Below are 25,408 nucleotides of genomic sequence, written 5' to 3' on the forward strand. Positions count from 1 at the left end.
TTTCCGGCCCATTTTGTTTGCGATCTTGCTGCATCCACTTACAAAAATATTGTTTAGATATGCAGTATTTCCAGCAGTAAGTTTACTAAATATCTTCACGGAACATGATCTTACTTAATATCCTAACGAGTTTTGGCATAAAAGAAAAATCAATAATTCTGACCTATTCAATGCATTGTTGGCTATTGCTCCAGATACTGTATACCTGTGCCACTTCTAACTGGTTTTGTGTTCCAAGAACACACGTTGGTGAAAGATGTGACTTACAGGTCTTTTATACTGAACTTGTGATAGCGAGATGTTAGAATTCATTGCAGTCAGCAACATTTAAAAATCACTGAATTCATCATTTGAGTGTTAATATGAAAAATGATCATGAACATAAAACTGTAAATAATGAAAACGACATGAATTATAATAAATATGAATTTATTAAAAATATTGCAAAAATATCATCACATCAGGGCTCTAGACTCATTTTTCCCCACTGGTGCGACCCACTTTCTCAGTTACAATTCTCAACTTACAATTTGGTCGCACCCTTTTTTATAGTAATCATAAAGACCTTGCATAATGACCTCAGTTGATGAATGGTTCTGTTAATTTGTCACTAATTTGTCGGCTATAGACCACTTCATATTTGCGCTTTAACACTTGCGAGCCCAATAAATCCAAAATAAATGCAAAGAAACGTTGTATTTGTTATTTTATACAGATGTTATTGGACCTGGTTAGAACTCTGGCAGCTGCATTCTGAACTAACTGTAGTTGGTTTATTGATGATGAAGGACAACCACTAAGTAGTGCATTACAGTAGTCAAGTCTTGAGGTCACAAATGCATGAATAAGCTTCTCTGCGTCAGCAACACATAGAATATTTCTTAATTTGGCAACATTTCTAAGGTGGAAGAAGGCTGTTTTTGTGACATTTGAGATGTGATTTCTAAAGGACAGGTTGCTGTCTAAATAACGCCGAGGTCTTTAACTGTATTCGTTTTACGCACTCGCCCCAATGCGACCCTGTGAAATTTTACCTCGCACGTTATAAAAAACGGTCGCATATGCAAGCCTTTTGGTCGCAGTCTAGAGCCCTGCACATACAACACAAAGACATTTTCTTCATAAAATGCGTCCGTCATTAGGACTAGCAGCTAATCCACCAAAGCATTGTGGTGGCCACAACTGCAAAATAGAAAGAGAAATGAATAATGATGAATTCATTCTTTCATTAATGTTATTTTTAAAACATTTTATAGTAATTTCTAACATTTTGGTTTCATGAGACTAAATCATTTTCTTGTAAGACACAACACTCCAACCCTGTGTTATTTGAGCTGAATTTTCCATTCAGGGGCTTACAGAAGGTGAGGGACCTTTTAACAGGGTCATGGGCCCCTGGCAATTTATGAGATGACAATTGAAAACAGTTTCAAATGCAAACAGTTCCTCAGCTACTTACTGAATCAACTTAGTTTAAACCTATTCAAATTAATGTGTGATTTAAACAAAAGGAAAATTGATATTTATATATATCAAATCTTTAAAAGCAAGTGTTCCATCTTAAAAAAACCTTGTACATAAAAAAGGGCAACCGTTTAAGAAGCTTGTAGTTATGCTTCGGGCTTAAGTGAATAGGTCAGACGAGACTGTATCTTTGATACCTTTAAGCAAACGCGTCCTCGGATCAAGGCGTAGGGAATGGGGCCATAGCTTCGGGAATCTGTGGAATTCCGAAGGTTATCGCCTTCGAGCCAAACGTGCCCTCTTGGTACCTAGATTAAGGCAATATGGAGGAAAATTTTGGATTAATGTGTAATAAATGACGTGTAACATTTATCCCGACTGTGATCACCCCAAAACTAAGAGTGCGCTCATTACTTTACCAATAAAAGTGCATTTAATCATGACACGCTGTATTGTCACAACATTTCTTGTTTCTTTTACAATTACAAAATAAAGACGAAATTCCTAACACTGAGAAAGTTCACAAGATTTATTTCTCTGAAATGGGATCGTCTTAACTAAACACTGACACCCCCCCACCCCGCCTCATCCTTTCGGTTAGGGGTGAAGCCACACCTCCCTGAGCTGCACCATGGGTCTAGACCACGGACAGACCTGCCAGGCTGAGCCGGCAACGGAGCGGAGTCTGATCCATACTGACATCAATTAGGAATAATCTCATCACACGGGGAGAGTGGGGCTGTCAAGTCCCTAATTAAGTCCCCTCCACCCCCTCTATATGTGAAGCTGGAGTAAAGAACACATCGTGTTGTCATTATAAACATAACAGTACCAAGATATCGCTCTGGCATTGGCCAAATTTTCATGAGAATTTCTCTGTTTTGTTCTGCAGAATTCCTTTGGATCCGCTGCATCCCAATTTGCCTACTAATACTATGGCCTATAAGTATATAGTGTTTTGTTATGGGACAGTACATACATTCGAGTGTGTAGCAAAAGAGTACGCAAGTACTGGGACATATTGTGGCACAGCACATCACAAAGCAAAAAAAATCTGATATGTATTTTTACGATATGACGTCTAATGTTATTAATCTACCAACAAATGACCTGCTTCAACATATAAAGTCTTTTTATGTTTTGTTTTTAATTTGTCTTCTTTCACTGCTTTTAACTTTCTTAATTTCTTTTATTTAACTTTGATGTAAAAAATATATTTTTCACTCAAATTTCTGTTCAGTTTGTATTAATTTACATAAGGGGTGCCACAATATACTGTTACTGGCTGTGATATTAAACCCAGGATTATCGATACCGTGCTAATGCTATGGTACATATACGCTAACGTTAACAAAAATTCAACACCTGTTTAAAGTTTTGCTCAAAGACACACAATGGTTACAAACTCGGCCTCTAATCCCTACTGTATACTGGAATGCACAAGATAAAAAATGTAAGATGATTTTGCCTAATATAAATATAAATTTTTGTTCAATTAAAAATAATCCGATATCACGATAATACATCTATATCAAATTGTTTGACCACGATAACCGTGAAGTGGAATCTGATATTGAGATAGCCCTAGTTTCCATGCAGTAAGTTTAATTAAGCTTTGAATGCTGTCAATTCTATAACACATTTTTGTTACACAAAAATGATTTGTTTTGGAAATAGTTCTGCTATTTTCTTTGCAGTAATTTTTTTTTAGAATATTTGAAATATCATGATTTTTTTGTGGTGGGCCGGAATGCGAATGAACGAAGGGGACTGGATCATAATCACGGGCGGAATGCAACCACGAAGGAACCGGAAAGCAACTATGCACTGACGGAACCGCTCGGCAAAGAAGTACAAGGCCGTTTTTTGTTAACTTCCCGTCTGTGTTAACAATTCATATTAATCATACTTTATATTACTATTTCATTGTATACGAATTGTCATTTTTATATAACGTTTGTTTATGTTGTTGCCCCTGAAACGGTCTATACAGAATTCCAATTTTAGACTATTTGAATCTACAGTACTGTACATTAAAAGCAACCGTACAATGTGTAACAAAACAATCACACCTGATATCATATGAAACAATTTCATACATTAACGTGTGAAAATGACCAAATGTGACCCACACGATGATATCCTGACCTTATGTATTTCAAACAAATGAGTCTCTTACGACGCAAAATAGCTGCGTTTGTAAACATATGTCAGTCTTCTCCTAGATGACTCTCATTAGCATGAAAACATATGTCAGATCCCACCCGCGAAAAATCTCAGACCGCCGTCATCTGCTGTTTAGAAGTGATGCTTTTGTCCTTACAGCCGAGCGGTGAGAATTCACACCGTACTGTCACCAGATACAACCCTTCATTTAATCTTACAAATATATTTTTAAAAACAGACTTCTCTATATTTGAGTAAATATGTAAGTTACAGCTCAAAGCTTTTTCTTGTATTAACAAACCTTGAGTCATCTTGGTTCCCTTTGGATAAAGCATCTGCTAAATGCAAATGTAAAATGTATAATAGGTTAATAAATGCAAGTATGTCTGCAAATACCAATTGCAAAAAAAGACAAATCAGTATGACAATGACTTTTGATCATTTGAATACTCAACATACTGTCAATGTGAGTCAATTGCAATGTCTTCAAATGCAAAAAAAAGAAACAGCACACCTACAGCTCAAATCATCCAAAAAACAAAACGTGAATCCAGGTCTGGGCTGAATTAACTTCAGAAAGTTGTGGAGCCTTTATCTGGCTGAGGGTTTGAATGTCTTTACCTTACTCGACATCTTTCTCTCCATCACCTGCTCTACTCAACTGGCACTAACACTAACAGCCTCCGCAAAAATTACAGACCAGAGCCGCACACCGCCAAGGTGAAGAGTGAAAAAACAAGTGATACAAAAGAGCAATAGCAGCTATTTCAGTGACAGGGTGGCTGCACTCTTTCTAGGCCAATAATAACTGAGAAACAAGCATTTGTAGTTGGCAAAGGTAAATATTTTACCCGTCATAAGTGAATTCATTGGAATTTCAAACACACACTGTGAGGGTGACCGCATAGGGCGATGCGTTGCAGACTTACCATAGTATAAAAGTGATGCTTAAATGAACAGAAAAATGGGCAGAACTGAAAGGACGTAGGTGAAAACTCTGGAAAACGTCTGTGGGTTAATGGAGTAGACTTACAAAAGTGTGTGTTTTAAAGATGTCAGATGGTCCGCTGGTACAGACTTTGTCCCCCTCCAGTCCGATCACTCGTTTACAAATGTTCATCTTTGGATCAAAGTGGCTTTTGGCTATGACGATATCACCTCTGGAAGAACGTGAAAGGTAAAAATAACAATGTCCTTTTAGAGATGGACAGAAAGGCACACAAAAACATAACACATAAAACTTTAAAGTTAACCTTTCAAACACCAGGGGCGGCGCTAGGGGTGGGATAAGGGGCCGAAACCCCGAACGTTTTAATTACCAAGTACGAATAACTTAAGGGATGTTCAGAATTGTCATCTTTTGCGGCACAAGATCGTTCTTTTAAATGTAGTCGAGCGGCAAGCGCGCTAAACTAGAGAGCAGCTGCACGTGTTTTTCGATGCGTTATGTGCATTCTAACATGTGGACGTCTCTGGGCTAAGCTCCGGATATCCGCTCACCCTAAAAGCGCCCTGGCGAACACACTTACTTTTGTATCCGATAGAGGTGACGACTTATTTTCTCGGAGAAAACCACATCGTGGTTAGTGATGGTCGGCTCCATGGAAGGTCCAGAACACTGTTTCGAAAGAATTTTACGTAAAACATTTTTTTAGTTGTGCATTCTTTATTTAAGTATTTATCTTTATTTAATCAAGGGTGTGTTTTGAGTACTGACGTCATTTTTACACCCTCTTATCGTTTAAAACTAGAGCTGTCAAACGATTAATCGCGATTAATCGCATCCAGAATAAAAGTTTGTGTTTACATAATATATGTCTGTGTGCATGTTAATTTTGTATTTATAAATACAAACACATACACATGAATACATATTTAGGAAACATTTACATGTTTTTATTTATATTTACCAATAATTGAAATTATATATAAATGTTTATTAATTTTGAGATTTTTCTTAAATATATGCATGCATGTGTATGTGTTAATAATTACAAAATTATTATGCACAGTACACATATATATATTATGTAAACACAAACTCTTATTCTGGATGCGATTAATCGCGATTAATCGTTTGACAGCCCTATTTAAAACCTATTTATGACTTGTTCTTCTGTTCTGATATTTTGAGAAATGTCTCAGTGGTTTTGTGTCTATATAATGGAAGCCACTGCTTTTCAAAATATCTTTTTTCGTGTTCTGCAGAAGAATGAAAGTCATACAGGTTTGGAATGTCATGAGGGTGAGTAAACGATGAAAGAATTTTCATTTTTGAGTGAACTATGCCTTCAACCAAACAACTGCATTGTCTAGGAAACTTACCGACACAAATTCCCCAATATACTCAAAGGCGCAATGAGCGATGCAGCCATACTGGACGGTGTAACCAACAAAGCATAGAGCTTTCACAGCAAAACCACGGAACATCCTGCAACATCCACTTCTTACAAATGCTGCAAAAAGAAACAAAAAGACAGTCCAGGTTCACCATGAGATTTGTGTATGAGTGCACATATTATAACATACAAAGATATTGGTGGAAAGAGAAACTAGGCATGAAACGTTGCAGGCCAGACTCATTACCCACATAAGCACCAGAGCTCAACACGCTTGCCGCACATTTGCTAACCACAGCTCCAACAAAATATGGAAATATGCATGTTTTTTTTAACAGAAAATATCATTCAGAGCCACAGACTCTCTACTCCCAGCTTGTGCCAAAGGGCAGAGCTTGTTTTGAAACACTTTGTCAGGTGATGTTGTTGCACCTCACACATTTAATGGCTAACGGTTAAAACTGTGAAACCAAAGTGATCATTGAGATGGCACCATCTCTGGTGTTTCATTCTCAGGAACGAGACGCAATGACCGACCCGTAGGCGTCTGACCCCGTTTGAGACGACCAAATCTACACCTGTGTGAGCAGGTGACGGTAATGCTATCGCCATAGCAACAGAACGCCAGGTTCTTTCTTTGTCCTCACCCTGGCACTTTAACTGATAAAGCCGCGGCGCGTTGTCTGAATAAACAGTCCATCCCCTCTCAAACTATTGACTTTTCCTTGGTCATCAAGCCTGCAGATGAGCAGGGCGCGCGAGTCAATAAAGGTTGTGTTTGCGTGTTTGTACACATCCATGAAACCTCCCGTAGAAAGGCAAACAGCCCACAACAAAACAAACACTTCGTTGACGTGCAGTTTGTGGGTCTTTCAAACGCGTTCTAAAAACTCAAACGTATCTTCAAAAGAATCCCTGCTGGATGTCCAGCCAAGGATAAGCCTTCCGTCCTCCTTCAATTTCTACTCCCGAAACAAACCAAAGGAACTACGAAGATCCAGCCGAGCAGAAACTGAAGGAAACCAAGCCCTAACCAAAGCCCTATTGCCTTGGGAATGACATCTCCAATACGGGGCGGAATTAATCCCACATCCCTTCTTCCTCATCCCAGGCCAAGTGTCAGGTGTGCCACGGAAAGTGGAAGATCTAATCTCATTACCCAACTACCACCCCCTCGTCCCGTACCTTCATTCCGTTCCAGTCAGCCGTCGAATCTTCACCTCTGAATCCTCACAATCACATCTGATACCCAAACACAGTGCAGGAGACTTCGCCATCTATCCGAAGACTTGATATTGATGCATTTTGTGACGGGGCCGCGGAAAGCCAGCGGTTTGCTTATCAAGTCCAGCGTGGGGCTTTGACCCAACTACCTTTGCTGCCCCGTCTTTCCTCTGCAATCGATTATTATTAATTCTGTCTGTGTGTTATAAAGCATTTAATATGTTTTGCTTGTCATTTTTGTTGTATTGTTACAGGGACAGTACATCTCCAAAAAATCTGTCATTTTCCACACTGGGTGGTTTTCTTTTTTGAAGCATTTCATAGAAAATCATTTACATTTGTTCTTATTTCTAAACAATAATAAAAAAAAATATTTAATCATTAATAAGTGAATAAGGACTGGGGTCTTAAAGATCTAATACTACAAATAAATAAATAAAAGTATGACAAATCCGGCCCAACTGACTTTTGACAAAATGTCTATTGTTTCCTTCCATTTATGACAACATAAAGGAGCTTTTTTGTGTTGCCTTTGGAAGGGTGACTGTAGGAATTCCCATAAAGACGACATCTTGGAGCGGCTTCCATGTTGTAATCCAAGAACAACAAATCCAGGAAGATGTTTATTCAAAGTTCTCTCTGTATCGCTCATCCTGTGTTCGAGACACAGATCATGCCCACATCACAGAAATATCTTGGCAGAATGTGTGGCGGGGGGCTGGAGAACACAGGAGCCCAACAACCGTATCCCACATCCATCGTCCAATCACCAGCATCGTCACTGTTGTGGCCGTCCAGCATAGGTGAGGATTATCATAATAAGATTACACGGTCAGTGAATGATATCAAGAGACAGTCCATATGCGGCCGCCTGGTTTTCCACTGGCACCCTGTGTGTGTGTGTGTGTGTGTGTGTGAGAGAGAGAGAGAGAGAGAGGCTGGGTGAGTCAGCTGCTTGGAATCAAATGGAGTTTAGTCAAAACCAGAACAGACGACTGAGATTAAATCTCTATTTCTGACAATTCCCTCGTGCGTTTGAAACAAGCACTAGACTTTCTGCCCCGATTCCCTGGATGGGGAGGTCAGGGACTAGAATGATTTTTGTATAACAATTGGATAATTAACTCAAAGTCTCGCTTAATCCAGGATTACAATGTATATGTATTTGCTACACAGTCACACAGGGTATCTCTGGAGAGCCATCTGTGATCCCGGACCCCCAAAACCCACAATGCAACAGAAGAGAGAAAGGGTTCTTAGCGATCTTAGAAAGCAGGTGGCATAAAAATGCTCTTTTAATCTTTTAAAACAAAACAAACTACTAATAAATCATGAATGTTGTTTAACAAGTTTTAAATGTGCAAAACTGCTCATAGTGAAAGATAGTTTACAGACTGAAAGTCATCCATTGAGGACAATAAAACATAACAAATCAAGAAGTGAAAATACGGAATTAAATAAGAATTAAATTAACGTATCAAAACACCCATAGTCTAAAACAGAAAAAGAATTCACCTGTTGTCCCATGTATGCCATTAAAAGCAGGTCAACGATGGCACTACACCGTGCCTACGCCGGACGCAACAAGAAAAACAACAACATTAGAAACGCATTAGAACTCATTATAATTTTTAATTTTGTCCACACTGGATGCGGCGCGTCCACGGTGCAAGATAAACAAAAAAACATAACACACTGCAAAAAGGTTCAACTATGCACATTTCTGCATTTTCATTCTCACTGTTTTGTTATGAAAGACAATAAAACAGCTTCAAAATCAATACCATCCCTTCCCTGGTAATAAAAAATGAACTTTAACAAATTAACAAAAAAAGTGAAGTCAACAGATTTGAATGTAATAAACAAGCCAAATATGTCAGTCCATCAGACACGTGCAATTTATGCCATGAAAATTTTTTATAATTACACAAAAATCAAACATAATTCACCCCTTATGGACATGATCACGTCAAAAAAACCTTAAACTGACTGTCCGTTGGAATAATCACTTCACTGAATACTTGCCGAAATAATGACTACCTTATGATCCATCGGATTTCAAATCCCTATCATTTGAATATCATGACATCCATGTCTGTCAAAAAAAAACATGCATAACACACACAGACGTATTTATGGGAGTACACACATTTCCTGAAAAACTTCTGCGCTGTTTAAAAGCCCAAGGAAATGATCAAAGCTTAAAAAATTGTGGCTTCATTTTTTAATGACAGGCAACTTTTTACATAATTTGTTACACTTAACTACCCATTAGCAGATTTTAACTCTAAAATGTAATGCTAATGTCAAACCATATTCTAAATATATACATTTACTAATTATTGCTTAAAACACAAACTAATAATAACGTACGTAGCATCTAAATGAATGGATGCAAAAATACATCGCCGGCTATTGATATCCAATGCGTTAGGTCCTGGACGTCTGTACATGACTCAAAGTCACATCAGTGAAGATACAAACACCTGGATACAAAGAAAACTGACCAAACAGCCATTCAGGTGTTGAGACTGATGCTGGAAACGTGTGAAGGTCAATACAACCAATCTCATGTGACCTTCTGAGATCTGAGCTGAGAACATCAACACAAACCCAGACGTCACTGCCATTCTGTGGCAGAACGACTGCTGATCGTTTAGAATAATAAAAAACAAAATATCTTTTCTATTTATTCAAATGTGTCCATATTAAACCGTTCCTGATCCCATGAGCTATGAGTTCGGAGAAGAGGAACGGAATCCAAAGGCCTGCTTCACAGCTTCTTATCACAGCATTTCTAAATTGTCTGGCGGTTCTGCGGGATGTAAGAAGATTACAAAGATCCAAATAGTGTTAACGAAGACGGCGTTCCCTGGAGAACCCAGATGGAAGGATGCTAAGGATTGGGGAGGGGGGGCGCTCTGACGTTCTTGTTCTGTGTGGCAGAAGGCAGCTGAGGGGGGCTGCGATCGCTGCCTTTGTTCTCATTGGTCCTTCATGTCCAGTGAAAGAGATCAGAGAACTTTGGTAGACGATATCACGGCAGCTATCAAAATCCGGCTGCTGGATGGTGACACCTGGTTGGTTGATGAAGGACAGATGTCGGAACACACGACATGATCTCCATCACTTCACTTTTACAATAGTCCAATGGAAATCCAATGAATTTTAAAAGGCGGATCATGACGAAAGCCAATTATACAGTCAAGCCCCGCAAATGTGAACAAAAGCGAAACGTTTCCAAAGGAAGCTGAGCTGGTGTTGTTACAATGATGTGATATAAATAGACTAATCTTTATTGAAATGACCTTTGACTGCGGCCTGAGCCAAAGATGGAGCTGAAAGTCGAAGAGATCTTATCGCATGTGCCGAGAGTCTGAGGCCTTCTGTTTGGGCTAAAAGCAAAACATAATTCTCCATTGAGTCTGTGCCAGTCATCCCTATCAAGCGCTTTTTTAAATGAGTCTGCTTTGTTTTTGCGTGACAGACATCCTTCATTCCGAGTATGAATAAAATACAGATTAATGCTGTTTTTGGAAAGAGAGGAAAGAAATAAAATGACCTTCCTGCAGATCAGAAATAATAGCCACCACCACCACAACCCTATAATTGTCCTTGGATCCAAGATTATCACTTTCCTTTCAACAACTCTCCGCAGATGACAATCTAACTTCCCTCCTGGGCAACACGACTATATTCATGACCTCAGATTGTAGTAGCAAAGAGAAACACATTGGGGAAAACCAAACATGCGGCTTAGGAAACATCTGACATGTTATGACTGTTAGCTTTAGCACTTTGTGGAACAATCAGATACGACAAGTCGATAAAGGTGACATCATAAAAATAACACCAGCTTATGCATAAAAACAAAAAAGAGTGCCGTTTCAACGAGCCTAAATTAGGATGTTTGATGGCAAATAATGTGTGACTTTTTTGAAACAACAGATATTTTGTCTCTCCTGTCTGTTAAAGGGATAAGTGTAGGGCTGCATAACGATTAATCGCGACTAATCGTTTGCAGAATAAAAGTTTTTGTTTACATAATATATGTTGGTGTACTGTGTGTGATAATTATGTATTTATAAATACACACACATGGATGCATGATTTTAAGATATAAAATATATTTAATATTTATATATAATATAAATTACATATATAAATATAAAACATATCAAAAGTTACATATTTCTTAATTATATACAGTACATGCATGTACGTGTATTTATATATACATAATTATCATACGCAGTACACCAACATATATTATGCAAACAAAAACATTTATTCTGCAAACGATTAGTCGCGATTAATCGTTATGCAGCCCTAGATAAGTCACAAGAAAATATAACATGTTCGTCATCGTTTATTCACCCTCGTGTTGTTTGAAACCTGCATGACTCTTTCTTCTGTGGAAAACAAAAGAAGATATTTTGGGAAACGTCTCAGTGGTTTTGTGTCCACTTAAGTCAACGGTGGCCAGCGTTGTTACCAACGCTCTACAAAATATCTTCTTTTGTGTTCTGCAGAAAAAAGTCATACAGATTTGGAATGACATGAGGGTGAATAAATGATGAAGGAATTTTTATTTTGGGGTAAACTATCCCTATTCATCATACCAAATGGACACATTACTATCTGTTTGTTTTTTTATACGAGTTCAAGTTGGACACAAACAATAAAGAAAACTTTGTTTTGGAATGATTACACCTAAAAAAGACAAGAATCAGGTGGCGCTCTGTATGTCTCGGGCTCATCTGTATATACAGTATAAAATCATGCGTACTGAGTGTTAAGGCGGATATTATTTATTGGCAAGACAGCCTAGTGTCGATATTTTACTATTATTTTTATATACAAAATATTATTACAATGCTGCCAAAAACACATGAGTTAAATTAAGTATTAAGCATACAGAAATGTCATATACTGTCCAGTTTTAGGCGTCATTGTACAGTATCTATACATATAAGTGACATATCATGCAGTATACTACAGTGCTTAAAACGGTTTGTTGGTCTTAGAAAAACGTCTAGGTTTTTTAAACAGCCTCTTCATATGTTTAATTGTGTGTCGCTGCTTCTAACATGACCGCACACAGTACAAATAAATTCAATATCAGCACCCATTTGACGTTCGGGGAGACTTTTGTGTAACGTTAGTATGACGCGTGTGACACATTTACAGAAGCGATCTACATACAAGATCTACCGTCGGAATAATACATATGTAACGTTAACGGAACAGCTCTGAGCCATAATGAAAACGAAACTGTCATTTTAACAGTAACCTTACCTCATTCATGTCCACTTTGACAGCGTGCTGTTTGTATTCATAAATCACATGTCGATAACGCAGCCGCAGACACCCTTGACCTCCACACGTCAGGACTCCTGAGTATGTAGCGTTATGATTGGCTCAGACGCAGCAATCCAGTCGACCATTGGCTGAGGCGCCTTGCGTCGTCTCCTCCGCTGTCAACACAGGAAAATAATGGCGGCTCCCGGGAAAGGCATGGCCGGACCTGCCGGTGTAAACACAACGAGTTTTCAGAAAAAATCCCGCAGCAAACTAGTGTCTATTCCTGGAACCCGACCGTCTGTACAAAACGGACAGCTCATTGTTTCTACTGGTGTCACCTCGCTTGACTACGTGATCGGTTAGTGCAGTTAACCTGGTTCAATCTCGCTGCCCAGTGGACGCGAACTATAAACTGTATAGGCACACAAACATATTTATCTGCATCCTTTTCTGAATAGATCATAAATCCAGCATTTACAGACGTTGTCACGCTTGCAATATATACAGGAGGCTCCCCATCTCATCAATAATATATAAACGAGGTTTAACTCATTTAACAGTATAAGTAACGTTACTATGGTATGACAACTCTTTAAGAAAAGAGGAGTAACTTATGCGATCAATTTATAGTTGTGTTTCGTGTGAGGTTGTTATGAAAGGGTATATTATTTTGTTATGTATGCGTTGAAAGTGACAATGAAACGCAGGATACGATTCTTCTTCAACAGTCTTTTTATAAAACACATTCTTTCTCTCTTTCATAGGTGGCGGGCTGGCAGTGGGAACGCTGCTGCTTGTGGGTAAGCAATGATGCACTGTTTTATATACGTTTTGTGGACTTCATGTGGTCCTGCGCAGAACTATCGGCGTATGACACCAAAGTACCGCGAGAGTAATTCGAAAGTCTACGGAGCAGTCCGCTCTCGCGGTATTTTATGTCATATGCAAAGTGGTCTGCGCAGCACAGTATAACGTTGAACACACCTAATGAGCTTGTTTAGGACATTCACATGCATCGGTTGATTAGACTGTAATGTTTTATGTATATTATTATATAAATGTCGTTCTTAATAAAACTTTAACATTTTATTTAAAAAATGCGTCAAATAATAAATAGAAATAGCCACAACCGCCCAGAATACATGGGAATTTAAAGTTTGATAAATTTACTGTTATTCTAAAATGTGGAACAAATATTAGTAAGTGACCCAAACCTTATGCACATGTATGATAGGTTTGTCATCAAATGGATATACATGTGCAGATACACAATATTCACTCAAATTTCACAAATAAAAATAATGGCATGAATGTATCTGTTAATGTGTTGAAAATAAAATATATTGTTTCTTCATAATGGCCGTATGAGCTCTTTGTTAGCTCTGATCATACTATAGATATTCTGCTGAATTAGCAGGTGTTTTTCTTATGTCATTGCGGCCGACTTTCTAACTCTCACTCTTATCACATTTTTAAGAAAATGTGACCTTTAAGTGAAATGTGTATGACTTCCATCAATTTTACTTTTCCAAACCCTCAACTCATAACAGCTAACTCACCGTGGCCCGTTATTTTCAAAACATATATTCATGAGGATTTTATGTCTTTACCTCCTAATTTCTATTCTCTCCATTCTTTTGTTCCCTTTACACTTCATTGTAAGTGGATTGTTCATGGTCTTTTATGATGTTTCGAGTGCTGTCTAGCTCAATTATCTCCAAACGGGGCCCATAAAAAAATATATTAGTGCAATTGTAATGTAATGCAAAAAGAAATGCTAGATGTTACGGCTCAAGAGGTTGCACATTTACTTCCGGTTTGTACCACCGGTGCCATTGTGAATCATCGGGACTCAGACGGCAAACATATGGAACCAGGAGGGCAGAAGTGTTGACCCAAATTTCCCCTGCAGCTTTGAGTGACTGACTCACTGTGTGTCACACTCACGGGCTCCTACTGTCTTACAAACACGCTACTTAAACGCTTCTCCCACAAAAAGAGCAAAGAGACCGTCGGCATGAAAAAAGAGAGGAAATCTCTTGATGTCCCACCTCTAGATGCTCTTGAGTGACTGATATGTGCCAAAGTCTCTATAGCGGAGATATTCACCCCCAACACATCCCATCCCGCCCCACAAACACCCCCGCTAGGCTAATAGCACCCGCAGGTTTCATTTGTAAGGCGCCATAGAAACGGCACCACAATAGGCCCCATCTCGAGTGGGCCCATCTGGGTGTCTTTGTCGGGGCCGCCGAAAGCCACAAAGGCCTGCTGACCTAGAAACACATCAATAAGAGTGAGGGGAGTTCTTCCAATGACAAATTGAAGAGCTGAGGAATTTTTCCTTTTTTGCTGGAGATGGAATATGAGAGGCATCCAGGTTTGTAGGCGAAACCAGGAAGCGGGCGTGATGCCCATCATTCTCTCCTGCTGTCGGAGGAATCTTTGAGAGGTCAGGCAGAAGCTGTGGACCTTTGTGGGTTTGATGGTGTTCGTCCGAAAGAATGTGAAGTTAAAACTGTCATTGTGTGTGTGCTGGAGAGGAAGAGGATGAATGTCAGGTTCTGAGTGGCCCATTTATGTAAATTCACGACAGGAAGTCAGAGCTATGAAGTGTCGGCTGGAAATGAAGGATTTTCAATAGGAGAGTTTTAAAAGCCTCTTCTTGTTGGTAGCTATGGCCCAAATTTGCCACCATGTGTCGTCAAAATAAGTAATGTACAAAGACCATCAATTTGCAGTACAATTTGTGTTTCATTTACTTCAATGATAAATGGTTCTGGGGAAGCTAGTTTAACTTCTCAGAGTCTCCGAGGGCCGTTATAGGTTACGTTTTACTTAGATTCTCTTAAATTGTAATTTTTGTAGGAAACTAAGGTAGCGAAACGGAAAGATTTATCGGACGAACTTAAAGATATATTTCGGTCAATGTTGATCATTTGAAAATATCGGCCACTATTATTCGCAGCTTCAATAAGTTCATTTTAATGCCTGGAAATTCTCAATGACAATTCAAGTTCAAAACTATACTACACTTTTTTACAAACATGCCAATAAAAAGCTTAATATTTACAATATTTAAATGCAGTACATTTTTTACCATTGTAACACAGAAGTATTTCTAATAGTAATACATTTTATACAAGACATTTACTTTGTATAAAATGTGAAATTTCGGACATTAAATCCACGATCCATAACCTTTTTTGGTTTGGTTTCTTAAAATAAGTTATTACGCATGTGCACTAAAAACCAGCGTTGACAAATTTCACCGATTTGCAATCTTAGGCATATGCAACCCTTCTCAAGGCAGTTTGTGACATGATATATTTGAATCTATTAATTCGTGTTCATGGACACGAATTCCCAGTTTATTTCGTGCCAGTCAGCACTACCTTTTTCGTGTCACTAGCATGGCTTTTTTTCGTGCACGACTTTCGATACACATACCTCGCGTGTATAGACATTTATATGTTTAGAACCCTGATACCAGAGGAAGTCGTACATGTTTCACAAGATGGCTATAAGCGCCCCCTCTCAAACCCTAAAATCACATCCGCAAAGGCAAATTTTGCTAAAACTACGCATTTTACGAGGTGGCTAAGCAACGATAAAGGTCCACCCTAAGGCCATGAACACACTTGATGTCTTTTTTGACAAGAAAATGTTGACGAGCGCTTTTTTAGTAAAAAGAAAATCTGGCCGCGTTTGTGCATGAAGGCAGCTCAGCACACAGGATTCATATAGGCAGAGTAACGGAAGTCTTTTTGAATTATAAACAGAGACCGTCTTTGCAAAAACCAACCACATATTTTAAAACTACAGTACTAATTTCTCGCTAGAAATGCAATCGAAAGTTATTAAAAGTGAAAAATAAACTTTTATTCATATAAAAATATGTTCAAAGCAGCGCTTCGGCCGGCATTTTATTTTTTAGGAAGGATCCTGCTCGACCAATCACCTTCCTCGCATGTTGTTATGGAAGCGACAGGTCTCGCTACTCGCATGTCATTGGTTAGCTGTGAAAAGGGGCTTGACGTAGGGCGTTTTTTTCAGAGAAGTTGAACTTTTTTCAACTTAGAAAGACGCCCTGAGCTGCAGAAAAAGACGCCGGTGCTGGCGTTTAAAAAAGCGTTTTTTGAAAACACGGTTTACTCCATAAAATTATAATGTAAAACAGACGCTAGCAGCTTCGAAAAAGAAGTCAGGTCTGAACACGGCCTAACCCCGCCCCTAAACCTAACGTCGCGGGGGCGAAGTGAAATCATAATAAAACGTATGAATGAGACCGCAGGAATTCACATGAATGAGCCACCTTGTAAAATAGGTACGAATTACCATCAGATTGCGTTGATATACATTTAGACATATAAAAGATAGCGCATAATAAAATACATGAAATTTGTGCTGAGTAACACAAAAAAAAGCCGTGTCCGTGAACAAATGAATAGATTCTACATTTCGTGACTAAGTCTCGAATTGCCTTGAGACTGTGTTGGCAAATAATAATGATTTGTAATTTAAGCCATTGGATGAGATTTTGCTGGAAATGTCAGCTCAACATCATTTGACTTCGTAAGCTTACCTGCTATTTTAGTTTTCAAAAAGAGATATAATATATCTCGACACTGAAGTTCCACATTGCAGCTTTAACTTTCAGTAGAATGTTGATCATTCATACCGCATCATCTTTAAGTAGACAAACATGAACTGTTGTTTACTGCAGTGGTTCTCAAACTGGGGGCCGTGGCCTCCTTGGGGGGCCCCAAGATGGTTCCAGGGGGCCACAGATTTTGTGGCATTTTAGAAATATAGATATTTATCATACATTTTGTGCAATCAAACATCAGAAAAACAACATCACCAACCAAAAGAATTGATATTTTAGCATTGTTTAACTGAATATTTTCTTGGTTTAATTAAAATTTTAAGTTTAAGATTATAAGTCTTTATTTGGGGGGCCGCAAAGCAATGCACTCTACACAAAGGGGGCCTTACAACAAACAAGTTTGAGAACCACTGGTTTACTGTTCTTTCCCCCAGACGTACTTTTCATCCAAACGAGTGTTTTTCCCCTTTATACGTGCTGCGTTCAGTCATTGTGATGTAGCCGGCACTCACCTTCCCATCAGCCCCTGTGATGATGGAGTGACCATTACATCCATTACACTTCAGCTTCAGTCATACCGTCCTCCCCAATCTTACTGTCAGATAGACATTGCGCCTTTTATGACGGCGGCTGAAGCGTTTGGCATTACTAACTAGACTGAGCAGTTTCTCTTATTTCATCTGAAGTCGTTCTCAGTCTCTCTGTTGGGTTTCTGGTCTGATCACAGCTCTCTGACCATTCGTCTGTCAGGAGAAACGTCCGGAGAACCTAATGCGCTATGTTTTAAAGCAATTGTGCTTGATATGTTTTTGCAGAGGAGGACCGCTATGACAGCTACTCTCACATGCTGCTCAAGTACTTCCTGGCAGAGGGCGTTGTGTGCGGACATGAAGTCTTTCTGGCATCTGCCCGGGATCACCCTGATGAGATCATGCAGGTAAGAACAAAGCACGCTGTACTTCAGACGATGAAATCGAGTGTTCACATTTGGTGCGTTTGATGCAATGATCCAAGTTCTGGAAAAGTTTTGATGTATTGTAACTTACGACCCGTTGTTTACATTTGAATGAGTCTTCAACACACTAAAACATGATACAACTTATCTTCAGATTTACCAAAGAGTAGTCAGGTGTCGCAGAGGATCACACAATGCATGATGGAATTATCCCAGTTCAAGACAACTGACACATTTGGTTTCGTACATTATTCTGTAGGTCTATGAGTGCTTTAAAACAACTGCCTTTACTTTTATGTCCTAATGTTATAACCACCACAACAACATGCTGTACTACACAAACTCATAACTGTAGTGTTTGTATTAAAAGTATTGTATGTATATTGTGCGGCATGAGCATGTTTTGTATGCTTCGAGAATCCCGATGACCTAATACATTTGCCAAAATCAGCAGAATACAGACAGATCACACTGTGCTGGTATGTATCCCACAATGCAATGCCCTCAAGTTGACCTTCCATTTCCAATGTGACGAAACGAACAATCCATAAGTAATGTCCGCTGGGATTCTTTTACTCATATGTCATATGATCGGATAAGACATTTCACTAGTACTCGACCAGTAAATTTACTTTTTGTTGCGTAATGGATACTTGTTTTCACATTTTTGGTCATATTTAAAGGGATACTCAACCCAAAAATGAAAATTCTGTCATGAATTACTTACCCACGGTGTTCTTCCAAACCTGTCAACATTTCTTTGTTCGGTTGAACGCAAAGAAAGATATTTGGAACAGTGTTAGCAACTGACATTTCTGGGGCACCAATGACTACCATAGAAGGCAAAATTATTTTTATATTATTTTGTTCTGTTAAACACAAAAGACGATTTTTTTGAGGAATTTAGGAAAGTAAACAGTTCTGGGGCACGACTAGCATTATATTTTTTTCTACTATGGTAGTCAATGATGTCCCAGAATTGTCAGTTACCCTTTAGGCAATATTTACTGTATACTACATGCTAATATAGTAGTTTGCATTTAAAAGTTAGCCTGTGGCCTCTCTCTCTCTGCTTTACCCCATCCTTAATTTCATAGACTGCTACATGAATGTTCGTGTGGGTGTTCATGGAGTTACCTGGAAGCGTTAACGAGTTTCACCTTAATGACTGTGGACAGGAGTGTCTCTGTCTTTCTCTCTGGCCCCTGATTGGCCCTTAGTCAACATGAGTTTAATGAGGTCCTGATGTTGCCCTTCAGACTGTACCTGCATTGACCTGTTATTTGTGAAGCAGTCTCTGCTTTCTGTTTTTTGCTAGTCTGTATGTAAATTCCCCTAAGCGAGGCAGACCCCACCTTCATTCTGACATTTCTTGCCACTAATGACTTCAGCATCAACTCTGTTGTTAAAAAAACGTCAGATTTGCCCTTTAATATCATTTTGAAACGACTGTAGGAATCAATCATTCATTTATTCATTCAAAAATTAAAATGTGCCACAAATAAACCACTTTTCAAAATGACAAGTTAATAGACATTATTTTATAAAACATTATTTTTTAAAATCCTTTTTCCAGTAAAGGTAAGAAAATGCTAGAAGCCAGTTCACACATGGGAGCAATCATCAAACTTTATGACCAAATAACGTAATATATGAATGCAAGTAATCAGCTGCATTTTTATACACGGGTTAAATAGAAATAATTTTTCTGATTCTTAATTTGTTGATTTGAAAAGTTCAAATTTATTTCTATAAAGCTCTACAGTATTAATTTGTTGCAAAGCAGCTTTAAAGTAATTTCACATTAGCACAGACAGTAGGAAAAACAGAAATTATGAAATATAAAAACACATAATATGAATATAACACATAATAAATAAATTAAACAAAAGAAATGTTTCTAGCTTACAAACTTTACCACAATAATTTTTAATTCATCTTAAAACCAGATTGCATCACTCATGTCTTTCAACATTGTTATAACATCTTGAAGCATTTCAGATATTAGCAAATTAATTGCACGGTTCTCTTTATACATGGCAAAATATATACAGTATATTTTTAAATAAAACTTATTTTGTAAACCATGCAGACATAAAAACTTAAATGTAAATGATGTCTGTCTTTGTTAAATGTAATAAAACAAAATATAGTTATGCAGTATAGTTAAGTAAAGTTTACTAAGAACAAGACAAAAGATAATGTTACAAAATCTTCATGTACATAAAATCATGCAAAGAACATTTTCTGAAAATAATATCTTTAATATTGTCTGAGTAAGACTGTAAGTAAGAAATTTATATCATAGTGAAATGAATGGTTAAAATCAAACTTGGATTCTTGTTATCTCATAAGACCGTATCATGTATACTATGCCTAGAATTTCAATTTTATGCAAATCTTGTTGTTGTCATTATTCAAATTCAAGTAAAACCTTTTTAACTAAATATTATAATACTGTATTCTAGACATGCATTAAGTAAATTGTTATCGTGTTATGTGTTAATCTGTAGGAGCTTCCTTCCCCAATTGTGGATGATGTTGGCAGTGTAAAGACGAAAGAAGGTCAAGCTCAACCATGTGACCAAGAGAACCAGGACACCATGACAATCGCCTGGCGGTACCAAAACCAGCCCAGAGTTCAGGTCTGTCCCATTATACAGTGCCACACATTGACAACTCTTCTCATGAACTGTAAAATACCCCTAGTCAATGGTATTGGGAGAAAAAAATCAGGATTTAGATATTTGTTCTGTCAACAGTTCAATCTACAGTACTATGAATTGGGTGTTATTGTAGTATTTATCATTGCTAATTTCAATGTGAAATTGATGCATTGGATTTTCATTGTTTTCCAAGGACCAGTTCTATCCAACACTTTGTTTTCCATCTCCATCGTGTCGTTCCCCACTTTTACGAGTCTATCTTTAAGCATTGTCTCCATCACAGACGCTATTTTATATAGGCTGGGCTGGGAAAAAAAGCGTGCTGTAATAAATATATCAATTCCTTCCCACCCAGCGCTGTGAATGGGCTTTGCCTGCTTTCATTCACAGTTTAGGTGGATTACTCACGCTTAGCTGGTTATAGGTGGACTCAAAACCGGGGCAGACAAGAGAACATGGAGGTTCTATTCAACCCCAAAGCCTTTACAATGAACCAGCAGCCTCCAGCACCCCCAAATCCCTTCACAGCCCTCGCCGTGGCGTCCGCGCGCCCCCTCTTTCTTCCGCCCCCTCCCCGTCAACCCATAATCCAGATTGCTATGGAGATTAGGGGGGACCCCAGTGAGTCCCCCAAGACTTCACTCGTTTTTGGACGTCTTTCACAATTTCTCGTCTGTTTTCTTCTTATTGGATGTTTTCCAGCTTACTTTCTTATTTCCTGTTTCTCCGTCTCCGAGGACATACTTACCCCGCTTAACCTTTCTCATTCCTCAGTCTTCTTCACAAAGCTCCAGTAAATCTAGTAAGGGATTTGCATCCCAAATAAAAGCTCCCCCTCCTTTCTCTTCCTCAATGCAGACACCAGATCAAAGTTCAGGCAGTCAAAACCCGTCCCGTAACGTTAAAGGGGTCGACCCGACCTGCCCGCTAAACGAGGATGAGCGCCAAGCTGTCAGACTCCGAAGGAGGCGCTGGGACACAGAAGAGTCGCTGATCCAGATCAGGAGGAGATTAGAGGCTCGCCTCACACCTCCCCGCTCATTAGAAACTCTGGAGGAGAATCCAGACCCCCTCAGAACTTCAGGAAAACATCTGCCCGCGTTTTTCTAAGCCTGAGCGGTCAGTCTCGTCACAAAGTGATTATGTTCTCAATGGCTAAGTGAATCAACAGGGTTTCTTACAGACCAACAATGGTTGAACCATCAGTGGTGCCACAGTTACAGTCTTTTGTATTTTCATTGACTTTATTTCACTTTAGCTGTTGGTTTAGTACATACTTCTCCATGTACTGTATATGGTACTTGAAGTAGTCAGTCAAATATTTGTACTTTCCTGTTTTCCTTTTCATTTGGTACTTTCAAAGGACTTGAATTTGGATTATATTTATGATTGGAAATCAAGAAATACACTGATATGGTTTATTTTAAAGTGTAATAAAAAAATTCTTGAATTGGTGCGTTGATTTTTTCAATGTCAGATTGATGCAAGTATGCACTCTTTTTTCTGTCATCGCTTACTAAGAATGCACTGGCTTCATCGGTGAGGTTTGGACATTACTATGACGTGTCAAAGACGATGGAGCCCGAGGTTCGACAAGCAGTCAAGTGTCACAGTTTTTATGCACTACAGGAATCACCAACAACTACAGAATCAAGGTGAGTAACACTGAAGGATTGTACTCGCATCCTTATTAAGTACGGGTGGGCAACATTCCTTTAAGCGCGATATCTTTCCAAATTTTGGTGTTATTCAATATACAGTATATCTCATTGTTTTGGCTTTGGCTCTGGCAAATTAAAAAAGCTGATTTTCCCCAATTTAAAAGGGGGATATGGATAGAACAAGCAAAAGGTTTAGTGCAAAACAAGGTTATTTTAGTTTACTAAAATTAAAACTTTGAAAACGTTTCTGTTCATTGAAATTAAATTAAATATTGACCTAAAGTTAACTTATCTATTTTGCCTCAAAAATAAACTGAAATAAGTTTAAAGCAGTAAAATTTGTAATAATTTATAATAATAAAATAGAACTAAAATAAAAATTACGTTAATATTATATAGACACATAAAAAATAAGCAAATAAATTATAAAATGACAAAAGCATATTCCAAAATTGCTAAAACTTGAACTAAAATGAACATAAAAACAAAAAATCTAAAAAGAAAAGCTAATTTTAAATATTAATAAAACTAAAATCAAAACTATAATAACTCTGGTGCAAAATAAATATGTAGACCTGGTAACCACTTTTTTTGTTAAATGAACATAAAATCCCTCCCACGATTTATTGTTTAATAAATAATCACAGATTTTGCAGATTAATTGATTAAATTGTCACTTGCACCGAGGGCCGGGGTGGGCTAGTGAGGGGGCATTTCTTGGGCCCTCTAAAAATATCCAGCTGACAATTAAAATAATAAAAATTAAATACTTCACAAATACTTATTTGTACAATCTATTAAATAATGATTTGTTAGTTTAATCACAGAAAATATATCTGCCCAAGTATATATCTGCCCAACCAGAATAAATGATTGCCCCCCCCAGTCAAGCCAGCCTAATACCGGCCTGCGTGCACTATAACATTAACACACTTAAATTCGTTCGATATTGAATGAACTTACTCAAAATGAAGAAATATATTATGAAGAAAATGTATTTTTTGAAATATCAAAATTCGGTAAATAACAGATACAATCACTATATGGTGACCGTAACAGAAAACACTTTCTTAAGTCCTTGAAGCGACGAAAAAGTAAGATTGCCTTTTTGTGCCGTCTTTGGTACATAAATCTATATTTTCAACAGTATTCTAAATGTACAATATTCTGTCATTTTGTGTCTTAATCGCAAATATCTAGTTAATATCTAGAATCAGTTATATTGCCGATCCCTGCTATAAAGATGACTAATTCTACAATATTTGTATTATGTGATATTGTATGCCTAATATCTAGGGTGCTGGATCTACTGACACTTAGTAAAGCTTGACCAAGTGTTATTTCTCCCGTGAAACTCCAGTATTTCAGGTTCTCCCATGAACGCAATCGCGAACGGACCGACGGACCCCGCGGGTCTCCCCGGTCACGTTACCTAAATGTTGAAGTATGGTCTTCTTGCGTTTGGTAGCGTGGCTATAAAATCAGTACATACTATCTTGTTGTCAAGCTGTTCCGCAATCATCTGCCGCACTCTCTCTTTATATTCTATGTCTTTGTAATCCGCACTTGGTTTCTCATACAGTACTTTGTGTTGCGAGACGAAGTGGACTCAGACGCCAACCTGGATTTTGGCGCTCGCTCGTACGGTGGCTCTGAATTGTCGAAACACCTCTCAAAATGCTTGCTACGGATGCGAAAAATGCAGAAACTCAAACTTCAGCAGTGTAAGATGTAGGTGTGTGACATGGAGGTACTCGGGAGACAAACTGTACATAGTAAACAATAAAACTTACGTTAAAACTAATAAAATATTATTAAGCTCAAACAGTCGAAGAGTCGGTTTAGAGAAGTTTCAAGAAGAAAATGTTCCCTCAAAGACAATCTCATGTTTCTCAGGAACATCTCTGCAATCTCACTTTATGGCAGGTCTCCGACCTAATAAATGTTTCGTAAAAACATCCCTGAACCTTCACGTGTTTTCCGAATATGGGGTTGGTTTTTGAGCGACGTTTGTGCTGCGTTTTTTTCTGGTTGCGAGGTTGCTCGTGGAGAGCGGGCAGAAGTTTGGTTACATTAAAGTCTACGGCACAGCCGCAGTGCAAACAAATCAATCTGGAGCCCTTGCTACTCTCTGCTTTTTATGTCTCCAAACAGAGAGGTCTTCTAACTGTTTATCTGTTCCTGAGCTGTGTTTACTCATGTCGTAAGTGTGTTCCTGTGTGCCGGGACCGTCGGTGGAACAGCTTGCCGCATGACGGCTTCTGCGGTTTACATAAATGCCGCTTTTGGAATTTCAGCATTAGTTCTTCCTCTGCGTTTCCTTGCATCATTTTATGACGTGTTATAAAAGCTTTTAGCCATTAGCGTGGCGTTAAGAGACATACTGCTGAAGAACTCATCTCAGCAATGTCGCCGTGAAGCTGAAATCCAGGCAGGAGTGGAAACCTGCTTGAAAAATCAATTAATCAGCAAGGATTAATAACAGCCAAATGTCTTGAGATGCAAAGAAAACCTCATTGTCTTTTCGCGTTTCACAGTTCATAGAATAAAAGCCCCATGCCGTTTCCAGACTGTTAAATCGCTCCGTTTCACTACGTGCCGTAATTGGCACAAATTGCTCTCTAGGTGAAAGCGAAGCCTGTTGTTTAAGACGGATGCCCGCCCCCCTTGCGCTGGAAGCGCTGTGATCTTAATTAGCTCACCTGCCGGCCATTACCCTCTACGGACGGCACCTTAAGCGATCACGCTTCGCTGGACTGCCGCGTACCCCGCCTCTCAGATCCAATGGGGGCGTTCCGCCGGCCCCCCACCTCGTTTTTATTTATAAAAGGTAAACACGTTTCTCCCCATTACAGGGACAGTTCACCCCAAAATGAACATTGTTCATCATTTAATCACCGTCATGTCATTCCAAACCTGTATGACTGTCTTTCTTCCTCAGAACACCAAAGACGATATTTTGAACGTTGGTAACCCGTTGACTTTTATAATGGACACAAAATCAACATATTGCCAAATAG

At 38.5% G+C, this 25,408-nt stretch overlaps 2 protein-coding genes across 3 annotated transcripts in view; one reads left to right on the plus strand and one right to left on the minus strand.

Moving 5' to 3' along the window:
• Nucleotides 1–417: 417 nt before the first annotated feature.
• On the minus strand, nucleotides 418–12,609 carry immp1l (inner mitochondrial membrane peptidase subunit 1). 2 transcript variants are annotated; one of them, XM_057362017.1, is made up of 7 exons: nucleotides 12,492–12,520; nucleotides 7,155–8,083; nucleotides 5,956–6,086; nucleotides 5,160–5,248; nucleotides 4,664–4,790; nucleotides 1,662–1,772; nucleotides 418–1,182 (listed from the first exon to the last, which is right to left on the minus strand). In XM_057362017.1, exons 3-7 carry the CDS (start codon nucleotides 6,058–6,060, stop codon nucleotides 1,120–1,122), a joined length of 495 nt encoding a protein of 164 aa, XP_057218000.1. In that variant the 5' UTR covers nucleotides 6,061–6,086; nucleotides 7,155–8,083; nucleotides 12,492–12,520; the 3' UTR covers nucleotides 418–1,119. The 2 variants fall into 2 exon arrangements, with proteins under 2 accessions (XP_057218000.1, XP_057217913.1); XM_057361930.1 differs by lacking the exon at nucleotides 7,155–8,083 and having other exon boundaries at nucleotides 12,492–12,609.
• A 54-nt stretch (nucleotides 12,610–12,663) lies between these two features.
• elp4 (elongator acetyltransferase complex subunit 4) overlaps nucleotides 12,664–25,408 on the plus strand; it is a 53,555-nt gene continuing 40,810 nt past the window's right edge. Inside the window, exons 1-5 of the mRNA XM_057361803.1 lie at nucleotides 12,664–12,855; nucleotides 13,262–13,297; nucleotides 17,922–18,043; nucleotides 20,575–20,706; nucleotides 22,249–22,382. Of these exons, the coding sequence (XP_057217786.1) occupies nucleotides 12,690–12,855; nucleotides 13,262–13,297; nucleotides 17,922–18,043; nucleotides 20,575–20,706; nucleotides 22,249–22,382 (590 nt within the window). The 5' untranslated portion in view covers nucleotides 12,664–12,689. The remainder of the gene's footprint in view (nucleotides 12,856–13,261; nucleotides 13,298–17,921; nucleotides 18,044–20,574; nucleotides 20,707–22,248; nucleotides 22,383–25,408) is intronic.

Source organism: Triplophysa rosa, linkage group LG1 (genome assembly GCF_024868665.1).
Source record: "Triplophysa rosa linkage group LG1, Trosa_1v2, whole genome shotgun sequence".
Classification (NCBI taxonomy): domain Eukaryota; kingdom Metazoa; phylum Chordata; class Actinopteri; order Cypriniformes; family Nemacheilidae; genus Triplophysa; species Triplophysa rosa.